The sequence below is a fragment of the Schistocerca nitens genome, chromosome 4, assembly GCF_023898315.1.
Source record: "Schistocerca nitens isolate TAMUIC-IGC-003100 chromosome 4, iqSchNite1.1, whole genome shotgun sequence".
Classification (NCBI taxonomy): domain Eukaryota; kingdom Metazoa; phylum Arthropoda; class Insecta; order Orthoptera; family Acrididae; genus Schistocerca; species Schistocerca nitens.
In genome coordinates this window covers 227,466,399-227,488,193 of record NC_064617.1, presented here as the reverse complement: position 1 = coordinate 227,488,193, position 21,795 = coordinate 227,466,399, and the positions used below count along the sequence as shown (strand labels likewise).

The window sequence follows — 21,795 nt, the reverse complement described above, 5'->3', positions numbered from 1 at the left end:
AGTAGCTTCTGACTGCCACAGAGATAATTTAGGATACCGAAATATGAAGAAATTGTACCATCCTTTAACTACCATCACATGTTTAAATCTATGTGTGTTGCAGTTTTCTTCTGTCAAATCAAAGACAAGCCTTTGTAAGCTGGGCCAACTACATTCCAACATGCGGGATTCAAGTTGCAGAATGTAATCCACCAGTGCATCCTTGGGTCCCTAGCAGGTAAAGGGAGACGTATTTATTCCAGCTAAAAACTCTACAATTGTCCTCACCAATCTTTTTTTAGTTAATTGCTGCCAGCTAATATGCCTTATGATTACGTGTTCAGTACAATGAACCATGGACCTTGCCATTGGTGGGGAGGCTTGCGTGCCTCAATGATACAGATGGCCGTACCGTAGGTGCAACAAACGTGTGGTTTCTGAAGAGGGGCAGCAGCCTTTTCAGTAGTCGCAGGGGCAACAGTCTTTAATGATTGACTGATCTGGCCTTGTAACACTAACCAAAACGGCCTTGTTGTGCTGGTACTGGGAACGGCTGAAAGCAAGGGGAAACTACAGCCGTAATTTTTCCCGAGGGCATGCAGCTTTACTGTATGGTTAAATGATGATGGTGTCCTCTTAGGTAAAATATTCTGGAGGTAAAATAGTCCCCCATTCGGTCTCCGGGCGGGGACTACTCAAGAGGACGTCGTTATCAGGAGAAAGAAAACTGGCGTTCTACGGATCGGAGCGTGGAATGTCAGATCCCTTAATCGGGCAGGTAGGTTAGAAAATTTAAAAAGGGAAATGGATAGGTTAAAGTTAGATATAGTGGGAATTAGTGAAGTTCGGTGGCAGGAGGAACAAGACATTTGGTCAGTTGAATACAGGGTTATAAATACAAAATCAAATAGGGGTAATGCAGGAGTAGGTTTAATAACGAATAAAAAAATAGGAGTGCGGGTAAGCTACTACAAACAGCATAGTGAACGCATTATTGTGGCCAAGATAGACACAACCAGCTCTGCAGATGATGAAGAAATTGATGAAATGTATGATGAGATAAAAGAAATTATTCAGGTAGAGAAGCGAGACGAAAATTTAATAGTCATGAGTGGCTGGAATTCGAGAGTAGGAAAAGAGAGAGAAGGAAACACAGTGGGTGTATATGGATTGGGGGTAATATATGAAAGACGAAGCCGTCTGATAGAATTTTGCACAGAACATAATCATAGCTAACACTTGGTTCCTGAATCATGAAAGAATGTTGTATACATGGAAGAATACTGGAGATACTAAAAGGTATCAGATATATTATATAACGGTAAGACAGAGATTTAGGAACCAGGTTAAAAACTGTAAGACATTTCCAGGGGCAGATGTGGACTATGACCACAATCTATTGGTTATGAACTGTAGATTAAAACTGAAGAAACTGCAAAAAGGTGGGAATTTAAGGAGATGGGACCTGGATAAACTGACTAAACCAGACGTTGTACAGCGTTTCAGGGAGAGCATAAGGGAACAATTGACAGGAATGGGAGAAAGAAATACAGTAGAAGAAGAATGGGTAGCTCTGAGAGATGAAGTAGTGAAGGCAGCAGACGATCAAGTAGGTAAAAAGACGAGGGCTAGTAGAAATCCTTGTGTAACAGAGGAAATATTGAATTTAATTGATGAAAGGAGAAAATATAAAAATGCAGTAAATGAAGCAGGCATAAAGGAATAGAAGCGTCTCAAAAACGAGATCGACAGGAAGTGCAAAATGGCTAAGCAGGGATCGCTAGAGGACAAATGTAAGGATGTAGATGCTTATCTCGCTAGGGGCAATATAGATACTGCCTACAGGAAAATTAAAGAGATCTTTGGAGAAAAGAGAGCCACTTGTATGAATATCAAGAGCTCAGATGGAAAACCAGTTCTAAGCAAAGAATGGAAAGCAGAAGGTTGGGAGGAGTATATAGAGGGTCTATACAAGGGCGATGTACTTGAGGACAATATTATGGAAATGGAAGAGCATGTAGATGAAGATGAAATGGGAGATGCGTGAAGAGTTTGACAGAGCACTGAAAGACCTGAGTCAAAACAAGGCCCCAGGAGTTGACAACATTCCATTAGAACTAATGACGGCCTTGGGAGAGCCAGTCCTGACAAAACTCTACCATCTGGTGAGCAAGATGTACGAGACAGGTGAAATACCCTCAGACTTCAAGAAGAATATAATAATTCCAATCCCAAAGAAGCAGGTGTAGACAGAAGTGAAAATTGCCGAACTATCAGTTTAATAAGTCACAGTTGCAAAATACTAACTCTAATTCTTTACATACGAATGGAAAAACTGATAGAAGCCGTAGAAGCCGACCTTGGGGAAGATCAGTTTGGATTCCGTAGAAATGTTGGAACACGTGAGGCAATACTGACCTTACGACTTATCTTAAAAGAAAGATTAAGCAAAGGCAAACCTACGTTTCTAGCATTTGTGGACTTAGAGAAAGCGTTTGACAATATTGACTGAAATACTCTCTTTCAAATTCTAAAGGTGGCAGGGGTAAAATACAGGGAGCGAAAGGCTATTTACAATTTGTACAGAAACCAGATGGCAGGTATGAGAGTCGAGGGGCACGAAAGGGAAGCAGTAGTTGGGAAGGGAATGAGAGAGGGTTGTAGCCTCTCCCCGATGTTATTCAATCTGTATATTGAGCAACCAGTGTTAAAATCCATGGGGAAGAAATAAAACCTTTGAGGTTCGCCGATGACATTGTAATTCTGTCAGAGACAGCAAAGGAATTGGAAGAGCAGTTGAATGTGATGGTTAGTGTCTTGAAAGGATATAAGACGAACATAAACAAAAGCAAAAGGAAGATAATGGAATGTAGTCGAATAAAGTCGGGTGATGCTGAGGGAATTAGATTAGGAAATGAGACACTTAAAGTAGTAAAGGAGTTTTGCTATTTGGGGAGCAAAATAACTGATGAAGGTCGAAGTAGAGAGGATATAAAATGTAGACTTGCAATGGCAAGGAAACCGTTTCTGAAGAAGAGAAATTTGTTAACATCGAATATAGATTTAAGTGTCAGGAAGTCGTTTCTGCAAGTATTTGTATGGAGTGTAGCAATGTATGCAAGTGAAACATGGACGATAAATAGTTTGGACAAGAAGATGGTTCAAATGGTTCAAATGGCTCTGAGCACTATGGGACTTAACATCTGAGGTCATCAGTCCCCTAGAACTTAGAACTACTTAAACCTAAGGACATCACACACATCCATGCCCGAGGCAGGATTCGAACCTGCGACCGTAGCAGTCGCGCGGTTCCGGACTGAAGCGCCTAGAAACGCTTGGCCACCGCGGCCTGCCAAGAAGAGAATAGAACCTTTCGAAACGTGGTGCTACAGAAGAATGCTGAAGATTAGATGGGTCGATCACATAACTTATTTGGAGGTATTGAATAGAGTTGGGAGAAGAGGAGTTTGTGGCACAACTTGTCAAGAAGAAGGGACCGGTTGGTAGGACATGTTCTGAGGCATCAGGGGATCACAAATTTAGCATTGGAGGGCAGTGTGGAGGTTAAAAATCGTAGAGGGATACCTTGAGATGAATACACTAAGCAGATTCAGAAGGATGTAGGTTGCAGTAAGTACTGGGAGATGAAGAAGCTTGCACAGGATGGAGTTGCATGGAGAGCTGCATCAAACCAGTCTCAGGACTGAAGACCACAACAACAATGATGTAGCACATGAAGTGAAGTAAAACAATATTTGAAAGCTGTAGTTATAGATTTTATATAATCTGTTTCGTTCTGAGATAAAATGATAACGTCATATTTAACAAAATGTGCTCAGAAAGTTGTACTAATCAGCTCAGCCACTGTAATCAGTGGAAATTCCTCTGACTGGGGAGACATCAAATATGGTACTCCCCAAGGCTCAGTCTTAGGTCCGCCATTGTTCCTCATGTATGTAAGTGATCTTATGTCTAATATACAACAAGTAGAATTAGTTCTTTGCGCATGGTGCTAGTACTGTAATCAATCCAAGCACACATACAGCAACAGAATAAATGGAAAGTATACTCTTAACAGTGAAATTGACTGGTTTCCTGCAAATGGTCTCCATCTCAATTTTAAAAAGGTACACCGTAGTCATTTCTGCACACCTACCCTATTATACCAATGATAAGTGCAACACACGACGAGGAATTAATAAATAGGGTGGAAACTTCAATTTTAGGTTTCCATATTGATGAGAATTTAAACTAGGAAAACACATTTCGTAACTGCTAAAACAACTTGGTTCAGCCACAGTTGGACTTAGAATAATTGCAAATCTTGGGGACAGATAAATCATCATGTTGACATATTTTCGTGTTTTTATTCAATAATGTCATACAGATTAATATTCTTTAAGAAAGAAACGTGCTGTAAGAATAATATGTGTTGCTAACCACTGGTCATCTTTTATACATCTGTTATAGAGTTGGGCTTTCTAACTACTGGTTCACAGTATATTTATTCTTTCATGAAGTTTGTTGTGAATAGATCACTACAGTTCAAAAAGGACTCTGATGTACTTAATTACAATATCAGAAGGAAAAATAACATTCATTACTCCATATTAAGGTCCCCTTTAGCACAAAAAGTGGTGCACTGTACGACTAAAATTTTTGATCACTTACCCAGTGATATAAAATGTCTGCCAGGTAGCAAAGTAAAATTTGGAAATCAACAGAAAAAAATTTCTCCTTAACAACCCTTTCCATTCTGTAGAAGAAATTCTTTTATTGTCATGTTAAAAGATGGTGGGTAGGAATTACTACCTCACATCTGTATACTTAACAATAATAAAAAAATTAAATACTTGTCAATGTTCAACATGCAGCCATATTTACAAATTAATTTTCAGTTTGAATGTAAAATTACTAGTTTCACATCATTATAATTTATGGTACAAATGATTCATGTAACATAGAACTAACTAACTAATAGCTAAAACAATAAAATATGCGAAAACCAGTCTCCCAAGCATTACCTATAAATAAGCGTCCTGTGTTTACGTTTTTACAACTGGAAATACATACACCAGTACAACCACTAGATCAAATCAGTTGTTGAAACATAAAAAAGGAAAATTATTTTAAAATTTACCGGTATAATTGATGAGAACAGTGCTGGTATAGTTAATAAGAGGACGCCATACTTTTTAAAATTACGTTTTACTGCACAGAACGCTATAAGAGTTTTAAATGTTTGGTATAGTATAGTATAGTCAGTAAGAACGCCATACTTTTTAAAATTATGGTTCAAATGGCTCTGAGCACTAAGGGACTTCTGAGGCCATCAGTCCCCTAGAACTTAGAACTACTTAAACCTAACTAACCTAAGGACATCACACACATCCATGCCCGAGGCAGGAATCGAACCTGCGACCGTAGCGGTCGATCGGTTCCAGACTGTAGCCCCAGAACTGCTCGGCCATCCCGGCCAGCTTTAAAATTATGTTTTACTGCGCAGATGCTAGGAGAATTTTGAATGTTTCTGCGCTATATTGCGACTGAATAAGTATAGTATACTATACAAATTGTAAATTGGCTTATTGTACTTCAAGATAGTAGATGCTTAGCTGGACAAGCAAATGCACGCTTCTTCAGACCACAAAATAAACTTGAACCATTTCACGCCAGGATTCTTAACGATGTGTCGAAGTGGTTACGTTAGAACAGCTAGATAAAACCTAATTCACATTCTGTCCAATAGGTGGAATAACCATGGATATAGTTTGCTAGGTTTGTTGGTGGTACAATTTAAAAGGCGGTACAATTTATAGGACTTTACCCGACTAGTGTGCGGGTTAAAATACAGGGTGCGTCAAAAAAAATGTATACACACTTTGAAGCGTCATAGAAAATTTATTTCCCGTTCTACAATGTTAAATTTCTGGAAATGGAAAGCTTAAAGTCCATTTGGAAAAATAAATGTACTTTGCAAATGTAATTGATGTTCAAACTGGTGGCCTTCAGCATCAATACATTTCTGAGTACGAGTCACCACTGATTCCATACGTCGTACCAGTGTCCAACGAGATTTCTGCGCACAGCGCCTTAATCTCATTCCGAAGGGTGTCCAGGTTACGTGGTTTACGTTTGTACACCTCATCTTTTACTGTGCCCCATAAGAAGAAATCCAGCTGCTTGAGGTCTGGTGAGCGTGCAGGAAACTCGATTGGTCCCCTCCGTCCTATCCACTGGCCTGGCACATTGTGATCCAGGTATGCTCGTACATCCCTATGATAGGGCGGTGGGGCGCCATCTTGTCGGAAATAAAACTCATCATTACCGTATAATGCACGAATGGCAGGGAATATGGAGTCAGCAAACACTGTTAGGTACGTTTCTCCAGTAACAGTGCCTTCAAAGCGGAAAGGCCCAATGAGTCCCCTTGCAGACAAACCACACCACACATTTACACCAGACAAATTCACAGCCTTTTCAACTGTAAAGTGAGGATTTTCTTCAGCCCAGTACACACAATTGTGCCTATTGACAGTTCCATTGAGTCTGAATTGGGCTTCATCAGACCAAATTATGCTACCCATAAATCCCGGTTCACGTCTCACCATTTCCTAAACCATTCACAAAATTCTAACCTTTGATCTGGATCGTCGTCACTTAGCTGTTGCAGCAGCCTTGGAATGCAAACACGAAACTTGCCTTTCTTCAGAATGCGTAGCACACTACTAGCACTTACATTACTCTCACGTGCCACTTGCCTTGAAGATTTTTGAGGCGAACACTGAAACAGTTCCACGACCGCAGTTGTGGAATCATCACTTGTAGCTGTACGAGGTCGCCCTGATCGACCTTTATGCACATCGCACACTGTTCCATGAATTTCGAATTTGTCTAGTAGACGTGTAATTATTAACCTTGAAGGTGGTTCTGTACCATACTCACTTCTCCACTGTCTTCGAACCGCAGCTACATTCTGAAACTTCCAGTACCACTTAATTATGTGCTTCCGCGCTTCAAAGCTCAAACGCACGTCCACCATGTTGCAGTAACTTCCTTGCCACTGCTGCCACCTGTTGAAGAATCGTAACATCAATTTCTCACTAATATTTAACCTTGTAGAACGGGAAGTAAATTTTCTATGATAGTTCAAAGTGTGTATACATTTTTTGACGCACCCTGTATATTAATTATATTCAAAATAATATATTATAACATGTTTCATCTTGTTTTAACAATATGTCAGGATAATACAGTGTAATATCATAATGTTGATATAAGAAAAATTGTATACACCATATTAGGTTTTCAGATATCGACACATTTGATCTTCAGAGTTTCCGATTTTGATGAAAGTACCTCTTTATCCTTCTTTTTTCCAACGTCTTAGTCTTCTTCCTCAATAACCTGTGTACGAGAATGCGTGTAATTTTTTTCCAGTTTCTCAATCAGGAAGAGAAAGTTTTTTTGTCAGGAATGAAAAAATTCTTGAATGAAATATGCCTTAGATCAATCCTACGATTATTTATTTCTGCACGCACGCAATTAAGTGTATTTGTAATAAATGATTCAAATTTAACTAGAAGAGCTGCACGAGAATATATAGTAGTTAAATGAATAGCCTCAAAACTGGGCATGAGTGCCTCATATTCCTTTCCCATCAAGTTTTTATTTTGCAACAGATGCCACATTCTAACGCCACTAGAATGAATTTTTGCTGTTTAATTATTTCTCTAATATGGTAAAAAAGCATTCTTAGAATCTTCTGTGTTCTTACCGCAGCTTTCGGCATCGGTAGCATGATATATTCTGGGCTGGAGTTTGGCCAGTTCTTCGAGTTGGAGAAGAACCCCAAATGCTACAACGTGATGCTGTCTGTGACGCCCATCGCCCGAATGATCTTCATCATCATGCAAATGCAGTTCATATTCCTCAGCAACAAGGTACACCACCAGACATTAGCTACTCTAGTCAGTTTTATCCATTCATTAAATTGTCTCCGTTTCGTGTAGAAGTAGATCAAACTCAATACTATGGCTTAGTTTTGAGCCAAATTCAGGTAAAATAAAAAAAATGATTTTATGTTGTAGCTAACCAAAAGTGGGTTCAGATCATCTTCTGCCATTAATTTCCTTATTCGTTAACAATTAAGTGTACTTGCGTTTATATTACAAAACTGTATTTGAAACTCTGTTGTGATGTACTCAGCAATAGTTATATTTTCGCTGTTTTTTTTTTTTTCTGTCGTAGTTGCGTTCACACTCAGATTTATTAGTAAATATTTCTGAACACAGTGTCCGTTTGCGGATCAATACCTGTAGACAAGAACTATGTCATTAGGCTCAAAATATAAAATAAAACTAATAACAAACGAAATAACCTGTTAGCAATCTGTACGTTAAAATTTACAATTCTGTTCACAGTGGAAATAACGTAATTTTTCGTATGAACTGTCTGAATCGTCCTACAGTCATTTTTATCATTTTAATAGAACTGTCATAAACTATCATTTATAGATTTCATAAACAGAGTGTAGCGGGTATGAATGTAGATATTTTTACACGTGGTACCTTAATATGTACACACATCAGTGTGTTCGTAGCTTTTCTCTCTGTCGAGCTGTCTTCCCACACACACATCACAATTTTTACTACCTGATGTTTTCTGCTCTGTCGTAACTACACCACTGACTGTCGGTATAGACTAACCCTTTGTATCCAAGTGTTGACACTTAAGCACTTTCAACCCAGGGGAAAATAAGCATTAATAGCTTGTTCTTGCCACATGTACTTGGAGGTACTAACCAAACTAAAAACATAATACTCGTAAAGCTATAATTATTAGTCTGCAAATGGTGTAAATAGTGATATAATGTTGTTCAGTCACAAACATAAATACCTTCTCTTCTACCCATTACCGCCTCTGTTTGGCTTTATGATCTGCTCTGCACTCAACCATGTGCCAACAGCTCGCAGATCGGTGTATCTAACAGGCGCAGGATGTTTTCGCTGTGTGTTCGTACACACTCTCGCCACAGAACAACACTGGTGTGTGTTCTTCAGTGTTTCATGCAGTACTCCTGTATAAAGAGGGGCTTTCAATAAGTAATGCAACACAATTATTTTCTGTGACAAGTTAGGTTGAAAAAAAAGCGGAATTTGTTGTGGGACAACGTGGAATAATCCCCCTTTAGCCGTTATAGTTTCACGAAGTTTCGTTTGGTGGCGGCTCTATACGTAGCCTTCAAAATGGCGTCTGTAACGGAGGTGTGTTCCAAGCAGGGAGCTGGCAGGAATTTAGTTTTGACGGAGAACCAGAGCATCGCAGATATTCATACACACTTACAGAATGTTAGAGAGCCATGGAAGTGAACAAAAGCTTGGCGTGTCGTTGGGCGAGTTAGAATTTAGTTCACGGGTAAACAGCCGGATGTCAGTGTCCAATGTGTATAATATTTCGGCAAGCGATCACGTGGCCATCATCAAATACTATGGTGAACTGGCTGCACAGGAGCTGGAACAGTGTTTTTATCTCTTCTCCCTCCCTCCATCCTGCCGCTCGTTCGTCACTTCGTGCCCAGGTGAGGGGGCGTGGCAAATATCTCCTTCTCCCCTTTCGCCAACTTGTCGCTCTGTCTGCTGTCCGTGCCAACGAACACATATTGGCAGCGTCTCTGTGTTGCTCTGCCTGACCCCAAAGTCAGTTTGCTGTGGGATATCTCACTCCTATTCTAAATCAGGCCACGAGTATCTCCCCACGTTTTACCAGCTATGTTGTTATTGTCTCGATTGATCAGATATTTCCTTACTCGAATCTCGATGGGTTATTTAACGACGCAGTACCAGAAGTTAGCCATCTGTGTCAGAGCCTGACTATGGTCTAAATCCAGCGCACGTAATTCTGAAAGTGCACATTCCACGACCGCCGACTTGTTAGGTTTCTGCAACTTGGTGTGTCGTTGGTGGTCAGAGCAACCATCTTCGACAATACGCACTGTCTTACCTACACTCCTGGAAATGGAAAAAAGAACACATTGACACCGGTGTGTCAGACCCACCATACTTGCTCCGGACATTGCGAGAGGGCTGTACAAGCAATGATCACAAGCACGGCACAGCGGACACACCAGGAACCGCGGTGTTGGCCGTCGAATGGCGCTAGCTGCGCAGCATTTGTGCACCGCCGCCGTCAGTGTCAGCCAGTTTGCCGTGGCATACGGAGCTCCATCGCAGTCTTTAACACTGGTAGCATGCCGCGACAGCGTGGACGTGAACCGTATGTGCAGTTGACGGACTTTGAGCGAGGGCGTATAGTGGGCATGCGGGAGGCCGGGTGGACGTACCGCCGAATTGCCCAACACGTGGGGCGTGAGGTCTCCACAGTACATCGATGTTGTCGCCAGTGGTCGGCGGAAGGTGCACGTGCCCGTCGACCTGGGACCGGACCGCAGCGACGCACGGATGCACGCCAAGACCGTAGGATCCTACGCAGTGCCGTAGGGGACCGCACCGCCACTTCCCAGCAAATTAGGGACACTGCTGCTCCTGGGGTATCGGCGAGGACCATTCGCAACCGTCTCCATGAAGCTGGGCTACGGTCCCGCACACCGTTAGGCCGTCTTCCGCTCACGCCCCAACATCGTGCAGCCCGCCTCCAGTGGTGTCGCGACAGGCGTGAATGGAGGGACGAATGGAGACGTGTCGTCTTCAGCGATGAGAGTCGCTTCTGCCTTGGTGCCAATGATGGTCGTATGCGTGTTTGGCGCCGTGCAGGTGAGCGCCACAATCAGGACTGCATACGACCGAGGCACACAGGGCCAACACCCGGCATCATGGTGTGGGGAGCGATCTCCTACACTGGCCGTACACCACTGGTGATCGTCGAGGGGACACTGAATAGTGCACGGTACATCCAAACCGTCATCGAACCCATCGTTGTACCATTCCTAGACCGGCAAGGGAACTTGCTGTTCCAACAGGACAATGCACGTCCGCATGTATCCCGTGCCACCCAACGTGCTCTAGAAGGTGTAAGTCAACTACCCTGGCCAGCAAGATCTCCGGATCTGTCCCCCATTGAGCATGTTTGGGACTGGATGAAGCGTCGTCTCACGCGGTCTGCACGTCCAGCACGAACGCTGGTCCAACTGAGGCGCCAGGTGGAAATGGCATGGCAAGCCGTTCCACAGGACTACATCCAGCATCTCTACGATCGTCTCCATGGGAGAATAGCAGCCTGCATTGCTGCGAAAGGTGGATATACACTGTACTAGTGCCGACATTGTGCATGCTCTGTTGCCTGTGTCTATGTGCCTGTGGTTCTGTCAGTGTGATCATGTGATGTATCTGACCACAGGAATGTGTCAATAAAGTTTCCCCTTCCTGGGACAATGAATTCACGGTGTTCTTATTTCAATTTCCAGGAGTGTATGTATCTCATGCCACTTTGGAAGGCGATTTGATTGACTTCTGCCATTAGCAGTCAGAAGCCGTCCTTGACTTAAGCAGGGTGTGCCCGCTTGTTAGTTGGTGGGCAGAAATTAGTCTCCGTTTTTTTGAGAATTGGTCCTAACTTTGCAAGTAATGCACCACAACACGGAATAAATGCTACGGTCATATCCTCCTCAGTTAGTTCTTCTGTTTTGTTAGCTTTGTTTCCATAGGGAAACAATTGTACTCAGGAACTGTATTAATTTCAAGAAGTGCTGTTTATTCCACACTTATACTTCGGTCATTGTGTGGTCATCTTCAGAACAGTAAATATAAGTTAAAACATTAAAACCACTTGCATATGCACATAGTCCCAACTGGACTATTCATATTATTCAGGTATAAGAACTAGCCGAGCGCCTGCGCCCCACCCCAACATGTCAATAGCAGATGGGGCGGCTGGTCGGTGTATGGTGGAGGGGTGGAGGAGGTGAATGCAGCGTTCCAGGTCATAGGCAATCATTTCCTCAGTGCAGCTAATGATGACAAGGTGGTTATATGTTGAAATATTGTGTCTGTTGATGCTGAGAGTCTGCTGATCACCCGGGATGGTATTTGTGGAATAATCTGTATTCATACAGAAGAGATAGGGGTTCCTCTAAGTAGATTTCCTGCCTTCATTGACACCGTCAGCACTTCTGCTACGCTTCCCTTTAATTTCAGGCGTACACTTGCGAACATACTATCTCCTACAATTGTTTTGTGTATTTTAACTCGTCAACCCAAAACGCGGTGACGATTTAATGGTAATGCGAAGCTGTTGGTTTGTGTATGTTTCAGCAACTTAAAGTTCGCACCTACCACGTTCCCATGAGGTTCGGCCTGATGCACATGATTGCATGCAATGTCTGCGTCTGGCTCAATGTCCTCATTCAGGAGACCAAGCACGAGATCATCGCACTCTACTCGACGAGTTCAGGTACTTTCTTCTACTCTCAGCTTTAGTAGATAAAAGCCATAATTATGTCTGCCATCAATTTTGAAACGAATTATTTGCATACCAAAACTTCAAACTGCAAATATCAGCAATATTTAGTTTACAAATTTAAATGCTTAAAAAATTAATTCATATATAGCATGTCAAATTAAAAACCTTTCAGCCGTCAAATATCAACGCTGAAACTGGTTGCCAAATAAGTAAGGTTGAAATTTGACGCCTAAAAGATCTTTATTTGATGTCTATCGAACATCAGAGTCCCGAACCGCCTCTAAAAAGATTTACATACAGAGAATTCACATATAGATCGACCCCCAGAAAACTGCGTGTATTTGATTTGATTAGTATTCTGGAGGATTTAAAACAATGTAATAGGCGCTTTGATCGACTTGTGTGAATCAAACGGATCGTTCAGAGGTCGCGAGCTGTCTCTTGCGTCCAAGATTTATCACTGATGCTCTGTTACTTTATGCATTCCATGGAAATTTAAAACAGTCTTCACAATATGAAATACACTGAAGAGCCAAAGAATCTGTTGCACCTACGTAATACCGTGTAGGACCCCCCCGCGAGCTCGCAGCACGACGTGGCATGGACTCGACTAAAGGCTGAAGTACTGCTGGAGGGAATTGACATTATGAATCCTGCAGGGCTGTCCACAAATCCGAAAGAGTACGAGAGGGTGGAGATATCTTCTGAACAGCACGTTGCAAGGCATCCCAGATTTGCTCAACAATGTTCATGTCTGGCGACTTTGGTGGCCACGGAAGTGATTAAACTCAGAAGACTGTTCCTGGAGCCACTCTGTAGCAATTCTGGACGCGTGGGGTGTCGCATTGTCCTGCTGGAACTCCCCAAGTCCGTCGGAATGTACAATGGACATGAATGAATGCAGCTGATCAGATAAAATCCTTACGTACGTGTCACCTGTCAGAGTCGTATCTAGGCGTATCATGGGTCCCATATCATTCCCAAGTGCACACGCCCCGCACCATTACAGAGCTTCCACCAGTGTGAACAGTCTCCTTCTGACATGCAGGGTCCATGGATTATTGAGATTGTCTTCATATCCGTACACGTGTATCCGCTCGATAGAATTTGAAACGGGACTCGTCCGACCAGGCTACATGTTTCCAGTCATCAATAGTCCAACGTTGGTGTTGACGGACCCAGGCGAGGCGTAAAGCTTTGTGCCGTGCACTCATCAAGGGTACACGAGCGGCTCCGAAAGCGCATATCGATGATGTTTCGTTGAATGGATCACACGCTGGCCCTTGTCGATGGCCCAGCACTGAAATCTGCAGCAGTCTGGAAGGACGTTCTCTCAAAACAGGCCAATTGAAATTATACTTGAAAATAAAAGCTGCGGAAATGATTCCGAAGTGGTGTCACATCGAAAGGTTTACACTATTGTAGAGGGTCAAGTGGTTGGTCTCTGTAGTGGTAGGTTTGAGATGAGATGGTGTCTTATCCTCGGCTGTTCTCTTGCTGTGGCTCAAGAAAGCATCATGAACAGTCACACATGTTGTTATAAAACATGCTACAGCATTCATAGCGTCGTTCCGTATGGTAATGCCCCCTTGGCGTGTGCTGACAGCGCTGAGGCTTTCGTGAATGGTGGGGCAGGAATGCTGCAACGCGTGCACCGTCGTGGCACGACTTTGCAACTCGGGGCAGGGCTTGTTCGCAGACACGAAAGCCCGCCATGATTCTTGTACACCAGTGGTAGTCAATGTGCTCCCTACAACCAACTAGTGGGCGATCCAGCTTTCAAGGCGAATTTTTGGCAGTCGGTAAGGATTTTAAGAACGTTTTCATTATGTTTCCATAAAAATTTCACGAAAAGTATTTGGTAAGTAACTACACTCATTTTCAGGAAAAACAGAATGCCGTGAATGACTAGATATAGGACGTTGATATTCACAGTACGTGTAAAATAGCATGTTCTGCAGAAATGATTAGTATTTGAACCACGTGGGCCCGTGGGTTCAAGGTCAACATCGATATAGCGGCGCAACACCACCTATCAGTAAAATGTGCCTGCGTCTCTCGTTGTCTCTATAAACCGAAGGTAATGAATCAGTGTGTCTTGAGCAGACATGCAGATTGCCTCGCAGACGTATCAATGATTTTGAAACAGGACGCATAATTGGAGTGAGAGAATGTGATGCATCCATCCGGGAAATTACTGTCATTGTGGGACGAAGGTGTTTCGGCAGTGCAACGGGTGTATGAAGAATGGTTCACGGAAGGCCGTAGAACACGACGAGACGGATGAGGTCGCACCACCCAGACCATCCCCCGAGAAGATTGACACCTCATCCGAATGGAATTGCAGGACAGATCTGCGTCCTCCTCAGCTCCTGCGAAACAGTGGAACAGTGTAACACTTCGTACACTAGCACGGGTGACAGTCCGACGCCTTTTATTACGGCGTGGTTTGCGTGTGCGTTGTCCACTTCTCCGCCCTTGGCGGATGTACAGAAACGTCCTAGACGACAATGGTGTATGAAACGTCGTCACTGGGGACAGGAATGGCATCAGATAGTATTTTCGGACGAATATAGGTTCTGTTTCCAGAATGAGATTTTCACTCTGCAGCGGAGTGTGCACTGATATAAAACTTCCTGGCAGATTAAAACTGTGTGCCCGACCGAGACTCGGGACCTTTGCCTTTCGAGAGTCCCGAGTTCGAGTCTCGGTCTGGCACACAGTTTTAATCTGCCAGGATGTTTCATATAGGTTCTGTTTGTTTGAAAATGAACGCCACATTTTGGTTCGCCGCAGACAGGGGCAGTGGCATGAGAGTGACTGCATTCGCACAAGACATACACCACCACCTCAAGACCTTATAGTGTGGTGTGCTATTACGTACCACCACAAATCACAGCTGGTCCGTGTCCAGGGCACTGTGACGACTGTGATCTACGTGAATGTGATACTGCGACCGACAGCCATACCCTTTCCGCACAACACCTCAGACAATGCACGACCGCATGTTGCTGTCCGCACACATGCCATTTTGGAGTAATAGGATGCCAGTCTTTTGTCCTCTCCCGCAAGATCATCAGATTTGTCGCCAATCAAAAAGGTGGGGACTTGGTGAAACGAGAGGTGCAGCGCTCTGACGCAATGCCAACCACCACAGACGGACTTTGGAACAAGGTGAATGCAGCATGGATAGCTATGTCACAGGACGTCATTCACGTCTTATATGTGTCGATGCTGTCACGCATGGACCAAGTTATCAAGGCCCATGGTGGACCCTGTGCCTACTAGGCAATGGGACACATGTTAAACCCAGGTGACTGTTATGCTAATCATTTCTGCAGAACGGACTAATCTACATGTCCTGAGAATATGAACGTCCTATCTCTAATAGTTCAAGGTGTTCTGTTTTTTCTCTGAACATGAGTGTATTATGATAGGCTTTAACGTTACTTTCCCACTTTATAAATTAGTGTGAAACAGGTGGCCACTTAGAAAATTTTAGTACTAACAGAGATACAAAAGTGGGCCACAGGTAAAAAGGGTTGACTACCGGCGCTGTTGTAGACGAAGTCTCCAACAATGATGCCCTCCCTTGCGAGGAGAGTCATATACCGTTAGTTGGTCTGCACAAGCGCAAACGGTGGAATGCTTACACAACCCCAGTCACGAATGGCTGCCCTCCAACGCAGAAGGCTAAATCCAGTTGAAGTGAGCCCGAAGGTGGTCCACCGGCTGGATGTCACCATGTCCACGGCACTGGACTTAGAACCATCAGTAGGCTTGTAGCGACCGCTTGCAGAGCCGTGTCGCCCCATCGCCTGGTGTAGTCCTCCACTCATAAATGGTGAGACGCCTTTGCCAAACTTGATGGGTATTTATACATTTTCGGCGCCTACTTTCGTTGTCGAGGCACCACTTCCTACAACGTGCACAAAAACAAAGCGGTGACCGGAAGTATAGCATTCGGCCTGTCATTGCCGTAGGCGTCCTGATTTTCTGCTGTGTCGTCGGCATTTCGGGCACTTTCTCCCTGACGGCAGTGTGGAAAGAGGCTGGTGGTGGTGCTACATACGACGTGAGCGTGCCTTCCACAGCCCTTTCGCAACAGCCTTGGCAGCGCTGCTGATTTACTCCGTAGCACTGAAAAGTAGTAGCAGAATTACACTGTGCTCGATGACACACGACGTTCATTTTATAGCAGCAAAATCATAGGCAGCTATTTCTTTAAGTTAGAGAGCGAGATGCTTGACGTATTACGAAGGCGGATCTTATTGTTTGCAAGATTCGAGACCACGTCTATTGGATTTAAGTCTAGACGGTATGACAAAAGTAGGAAGGGAATTATTTTCTTGCAAAATGTTGTCAGTTGAATAGACAAGAGATGGTTTGTGCCTCTTAATTAATGCCCAAAGTTCGGCTTCCTTTGTCTCCAGGTATTTTGGATTTATTCTATCAGTTTCTGTACGATAGTGCAAAGTTATATTTGTTATAGTCATAAGCGATAAGTCTGCATGCACAACCATGAACATTGTCACTGTTGTTCGATAATACTCTTCGAACACTGCCATGTATTGACACTAATCATTCACAAAGCAGTGTGTGAAAAACCACGGTTAGTAAAAATAAACCACTTTCCGTTTTCTTTCTGATTGTTCATTTTTTCATTAAAAAATGTAATGGAGGGTTCGCATCTCGTGGTCGTGCGGTAGCGTTCTCGCTTCCCACGCCCGGGTTCCCGGGTTCGATTCCCGGCGGGGTCAGGGATTTTCTCTGCCTCGTGATGGCTGGGTGTTGTGTGCTGTCCTTAGGTTAGTTAGGTTTAAGTAGTTCTAAGTTCTAGGGGACTGATGACCATAGCTGTTAAGTCCCATAGTGCTCAGAGCCATTTGCACCATTTTTTTTTTGTAATGGAGAATGCTCTTTTCTCACGTATGTTGCACATAATGACTCGTATACTGTGGCGTCTCTTAAAATCGAGTCCGATATATGGAATAGGTCCTATCAGAGTATTTCTGTTAACATGGAAGTGTTGAGCGCCAAAAGCTGTGAAATATTTGTTAAGAAGGTGGTTTTCTTTGTATTATTCACAATCATGCAGAAATAGCTTTCCAGCTGCGTATTTATCTGCATCATCAATGAAATATTTATTGCGTGTATTTTCATTGTTCTGCTTTGATGGTGATATATGAATCTTGCTCCACTCGTTACCATGTGCGTAATTTGCACACCAGTTAGCTTTTGCTCGTCTACCTTACTGCAGGTAGTCAAGTGACGAAGGTTGTCCCCGCTGTGACCGACTCCACAATTCGCCTTGCTGAGTAATACACGTTGTGCTTTCATCATACTCGTCTTAACAGAACTACACCAAGCACACCACACAGACATCGTGAAACGATTGTGCCAGTACGGACAAAGGCAGATTTCCTTCGTAGTTCATTAGTTGAAGAAACTTATATTATTACATTATATGTTACAGTATGACTATACACGACTACAACACAGAATTCAAGCAGAAAATGTAATAGCTTACAAATATGTGAAGTATATGTCTTTTATTTTTGTATTTTTATTATAGCAACTGCATATCTAGAAACAAATGTCAGAGTTGCCTTGAAATTTGAAGAATACACAGCACTCGTCATTAAGCAATCAATCACGACGAAGCTGTATACTCTGAAAACCATTTGTATTGAGCGCAAAAAGAATAAATGTACACTTTATTGTGGCAAGAAAAATTCAATAAAAGAATTTGTGAAGTCCTTACAAACATAAGGATGTAAGTAATATAGTAATTGTTGATTTGGCACACTTTTTGAGCATCTAAGCTTAGCACCGTCCCGTAAATACGTAGCTATTACGTCACACTCCAGTCAGGCAGCCTTCCAGCTGCTTGGCTGCAGCCCAGCGCGGCTATGCACACACACACACACACACACACACACATACATACACACACACACACACACACACACACACACACACATACACACACAAACATACACCTAAATTAGTATGTGTAAGATGTAACTAGACGTGTATTGCGTATATTTTTACAAATTAATCCAGCTGTTGTGTGCATTGTTGAATCCACGACACTTTACCAGAGCTTTGTTTCCTTTCTTACGTAAGATTTCCTCAACAATATATGTTGACGGAGATTTAATTTTTGTAGCTCTTCAGCATAGAAAGCTACCGCTATAGGCTGAGAATTGTATTCTAAGAGATATGTTCTCGGATTGCTTTCTTGCACTTTACATATTTAGGAAATTTCTTGGACCATTTTGCACTGTATTCTTTGTCAAAGATTTAGTCTGTTAACTAATGTTAACGTAATCACCAGTTTTGAATTTCGACCGACGCGGATCAACCATTTTGATATTGTTATACACGGTAGATACAGGGTGACAATTATTGAACTCCGTGAAAAAAAAAGTAATTTAGTTACAAAGTACGGCGTGCACACACTTTATTCAACATGTAAACGTCGATACATATATTCGGATTTAGGTTATGATGTGTTCAATACGCCTGCCATCATTGGCACATGAATAGCGAAATTCTGCATGACCCGCTGAAGTGCCGGAACATCGATGTTGTCGATTACCTCCTGAATGGCTGTTTTCAGCTCAGCAAGGGTTTTGGTGTTATTGCTATATATCTTGTCTTTAATATAGTGCAGCAAAAAGGAGTCGCATGTGTTCAGATCCGGAGAATATACCGACCAATCGATGCCCATGCCAGTGGTCTCTGGGTACCCCAGAGCCAGAATGCGGTCCACAAAGTGCTCCTCCAGGACATGAAACATTCTCCTAATTCGATAGGATCGAGTTCCGTCTTGCATGAACAACATCTTGTCGAAATCAGTGTCACTTTGGATAATGGGAATGAAACCATATTCCAAAATCTTCTAGTATCGTTCGGTAGTCATCGTGCCATCAAGGAATATCGCACCGATTATTCCGTGACTGGACATTGGACACCAGTCACACGTTGAGGGTGAAGAGCCTTCTCGATCGCGAAATACGGATTCTCAGTCCCCCAAATGCACCAGTTTTGCTTATTGACGAGCCCTTCCAAATGAAAGATGGCTTCATCGCTAAACCAGATAACAATGCACGTACTAATTCCCATCATTCCGTGCAGTCAACTGTGTAGTTTCAACGTCCTAACGCAATTATGACGGTTTTATTTCATATAGTTCAATATTATCTGTTACGTCGACTGGCCACATTTTAATCGTTCTGTGTTTCATGTGATTATACTGTGTGACCATATCTTGTATAGCGTTAATCCATTTGCAGGGGCCCTCAGCAGTAGATTTCCTGAACTGACTGTTGAGAGTTCTGTTAAAGCGCTGGACTACGGAAATTGTCAGATTTCAAAAAGTGGAGTAATGATTAATTCTGAGATGCTGCAGTAACTTAATAAAACTGCAGAATTCTTTCCCTGGATCAGTTTGTAAGTGCACTGGCATCCGCTTGAATTTTGTGTATATATTTTTAAGTGCGCCTGCAACTGTGACACCAATTTTAGTCTTCAGAGCGGCAGCCCATGCGCATTTGTAATAAAAGTCAATTACTGTTAATAAATATTTACCTCCATAATTCCATTCTGATTATGCAGTCATGTCAGCTAAGTATGTTTGGTAAAGATGATCAAATCCTTTTGTGATAACTGCCCTACTAGGACACATTCGGCGATCAGGGCAATGAACCTCTTGAGCAATGGCAGCTTTCATCACGGTCTCACCTTAATCCGTTCATTATGGAAGACAATATACCATTGAAATAGAATTTTTATAAAATGTTTGCTTGTATCGAGTGGAGTGCGGGGAAAACAAAAGACGGAGAAGAAGAAAATGAAAGAACATACATATATTCCAACAGGAATTTTTATTTATTCTCGAAGTAACAACTCATAATACGTTACTTTCAGCCATACGTCGATCTTCAGGAATATTGAAAGATTTTTTTCAGAGTTGTCAGTGAGGGACAGTCGAAATATTGCATATAGACTTCTCTACCAACAATGCACACCCAGTAAAGCAGACGTCCATTTTACTTTTTCTTGACTCATGTAGTTTTTGTGGTCCAGAGACTGGATTGATGCAGCTCTCCGTGCTACTCTATCCTGTGCAAGCCTCTTCATCTCCGAATAAATACTGCACCCCACATCCTTCTGAATCTGCTTAGTGTATTCATCTCTTGGTCTCCCTCTACTATTTTTACCCTCCATGCTGCAATCCAGTACTAAATTGGTGATCCCTTGGCCCATCACCATAATAAAATCGCTGCATTCGCATAACCCCCACAAAGTGTTCCTTGCAGTAATGGCACACCATCCATTCCCCACTGCTCGTGGTGATGATTACGTGGTGATGATTACGTGTTAGGCACGGATTTATCTTCTGAGTAATTTCTAATAGACTGGTAAAGGCTGCAACTTGAGTGATAGTGACGTATTCCTCTGCAATAACATACCTTACATCTACGAGGATAGCAACTACTTGTTTAGGCACAAAATTATTTGCATCATCTTTCAATCCTTGCAGATCTACGAATGCTGTCTTCATTCATGGAAAGAAAGAAAGAAAAGTCAGCGGTGAAATCATGTAATCTTCTTATTTACTGCTACCGTGGCTGGTATCATTGTACAGTTCTAAGTAAGACGCTTGATATTGTATGTGTATGTGACAAGAAACTTCTGTTACTGATGGGTGACAAGAAGATTTGCTTCTACAGCGACGACAATAACGAAAAAGCTTCTTAGCACAGCAAAGTCGACTGATAGCAGTTCTCTAAAAAGCATATTGTTTTACGTGTTGTGTGTGAGTGTAATTTTTTTCCTCGTTATATCACAGCCTTCCTTCTGCTGCGAAAGTGCTAACTAGTAGCATCGAAACAGGGAAGAAGAAGAAGAAGAAAATTGTTTTGGAAGAGCCACTGTACAATGCTGAAAACAGTATTCTTCCTCCTCTAGAACTTCTCCAGAAGCTAAACTGTGAGTAAGCACGTGATGTATGTGAAGGAAGCCAGCAGGTATTAATAGTAATAGCAATGACTACGCCAGCAGGATGACAGCTGACATAACAACACTTGTACTCGTGCCAGCTATGTTTTGTGTATACGCGGAAGGTGGTGAGTGTCACGGTCAATGTTCTCTCCCTCTACCACACCACATGACTATCACATCAGTATTTCCACTGCCAGCATCATTCTGGAAGACGAGGAGGAGGAGGAAGGAAAACATAACGTAAGCATTTGTATGCGTGCAAAGGTGTGGTAGCATTTTTTATTTATTTATTCATTATTTATTTATTTATTTATTTATTTTTTGCTATTTAGTGTATGCCGAAAACAGCAACCTGCAGTGCTTCAGTGCGTGCGGGATCGTTGCCAG

General features: G+C 42.6%; 1 protein-coding gene across 1 annotated transcript in view; it reads left to right on the top strand.

Annotated features, from left to right (window-relative positions):
- LOC126253082 (proton channel OtopLc-like) overlaps positions 1–21,795 on the top strand; it is a 153,818-nt gene that overhangs the window by 76,622 nt on the left and 55,401 nt on the right. Inside the window, exons 5-6 of the mRNA XM_049954181.1 lie at positions 7,762–7,922; positions 12,249–12,387. Coding sequence (XP_049810138.1) covers positions 7,762–7,922; positions 12,249–12,387 — 300 coding nt within the window. The remainder of the gene's footprint in view (positions 1–7,761; positions 7,923–12,248; positions 12,388–21,795) is intronic.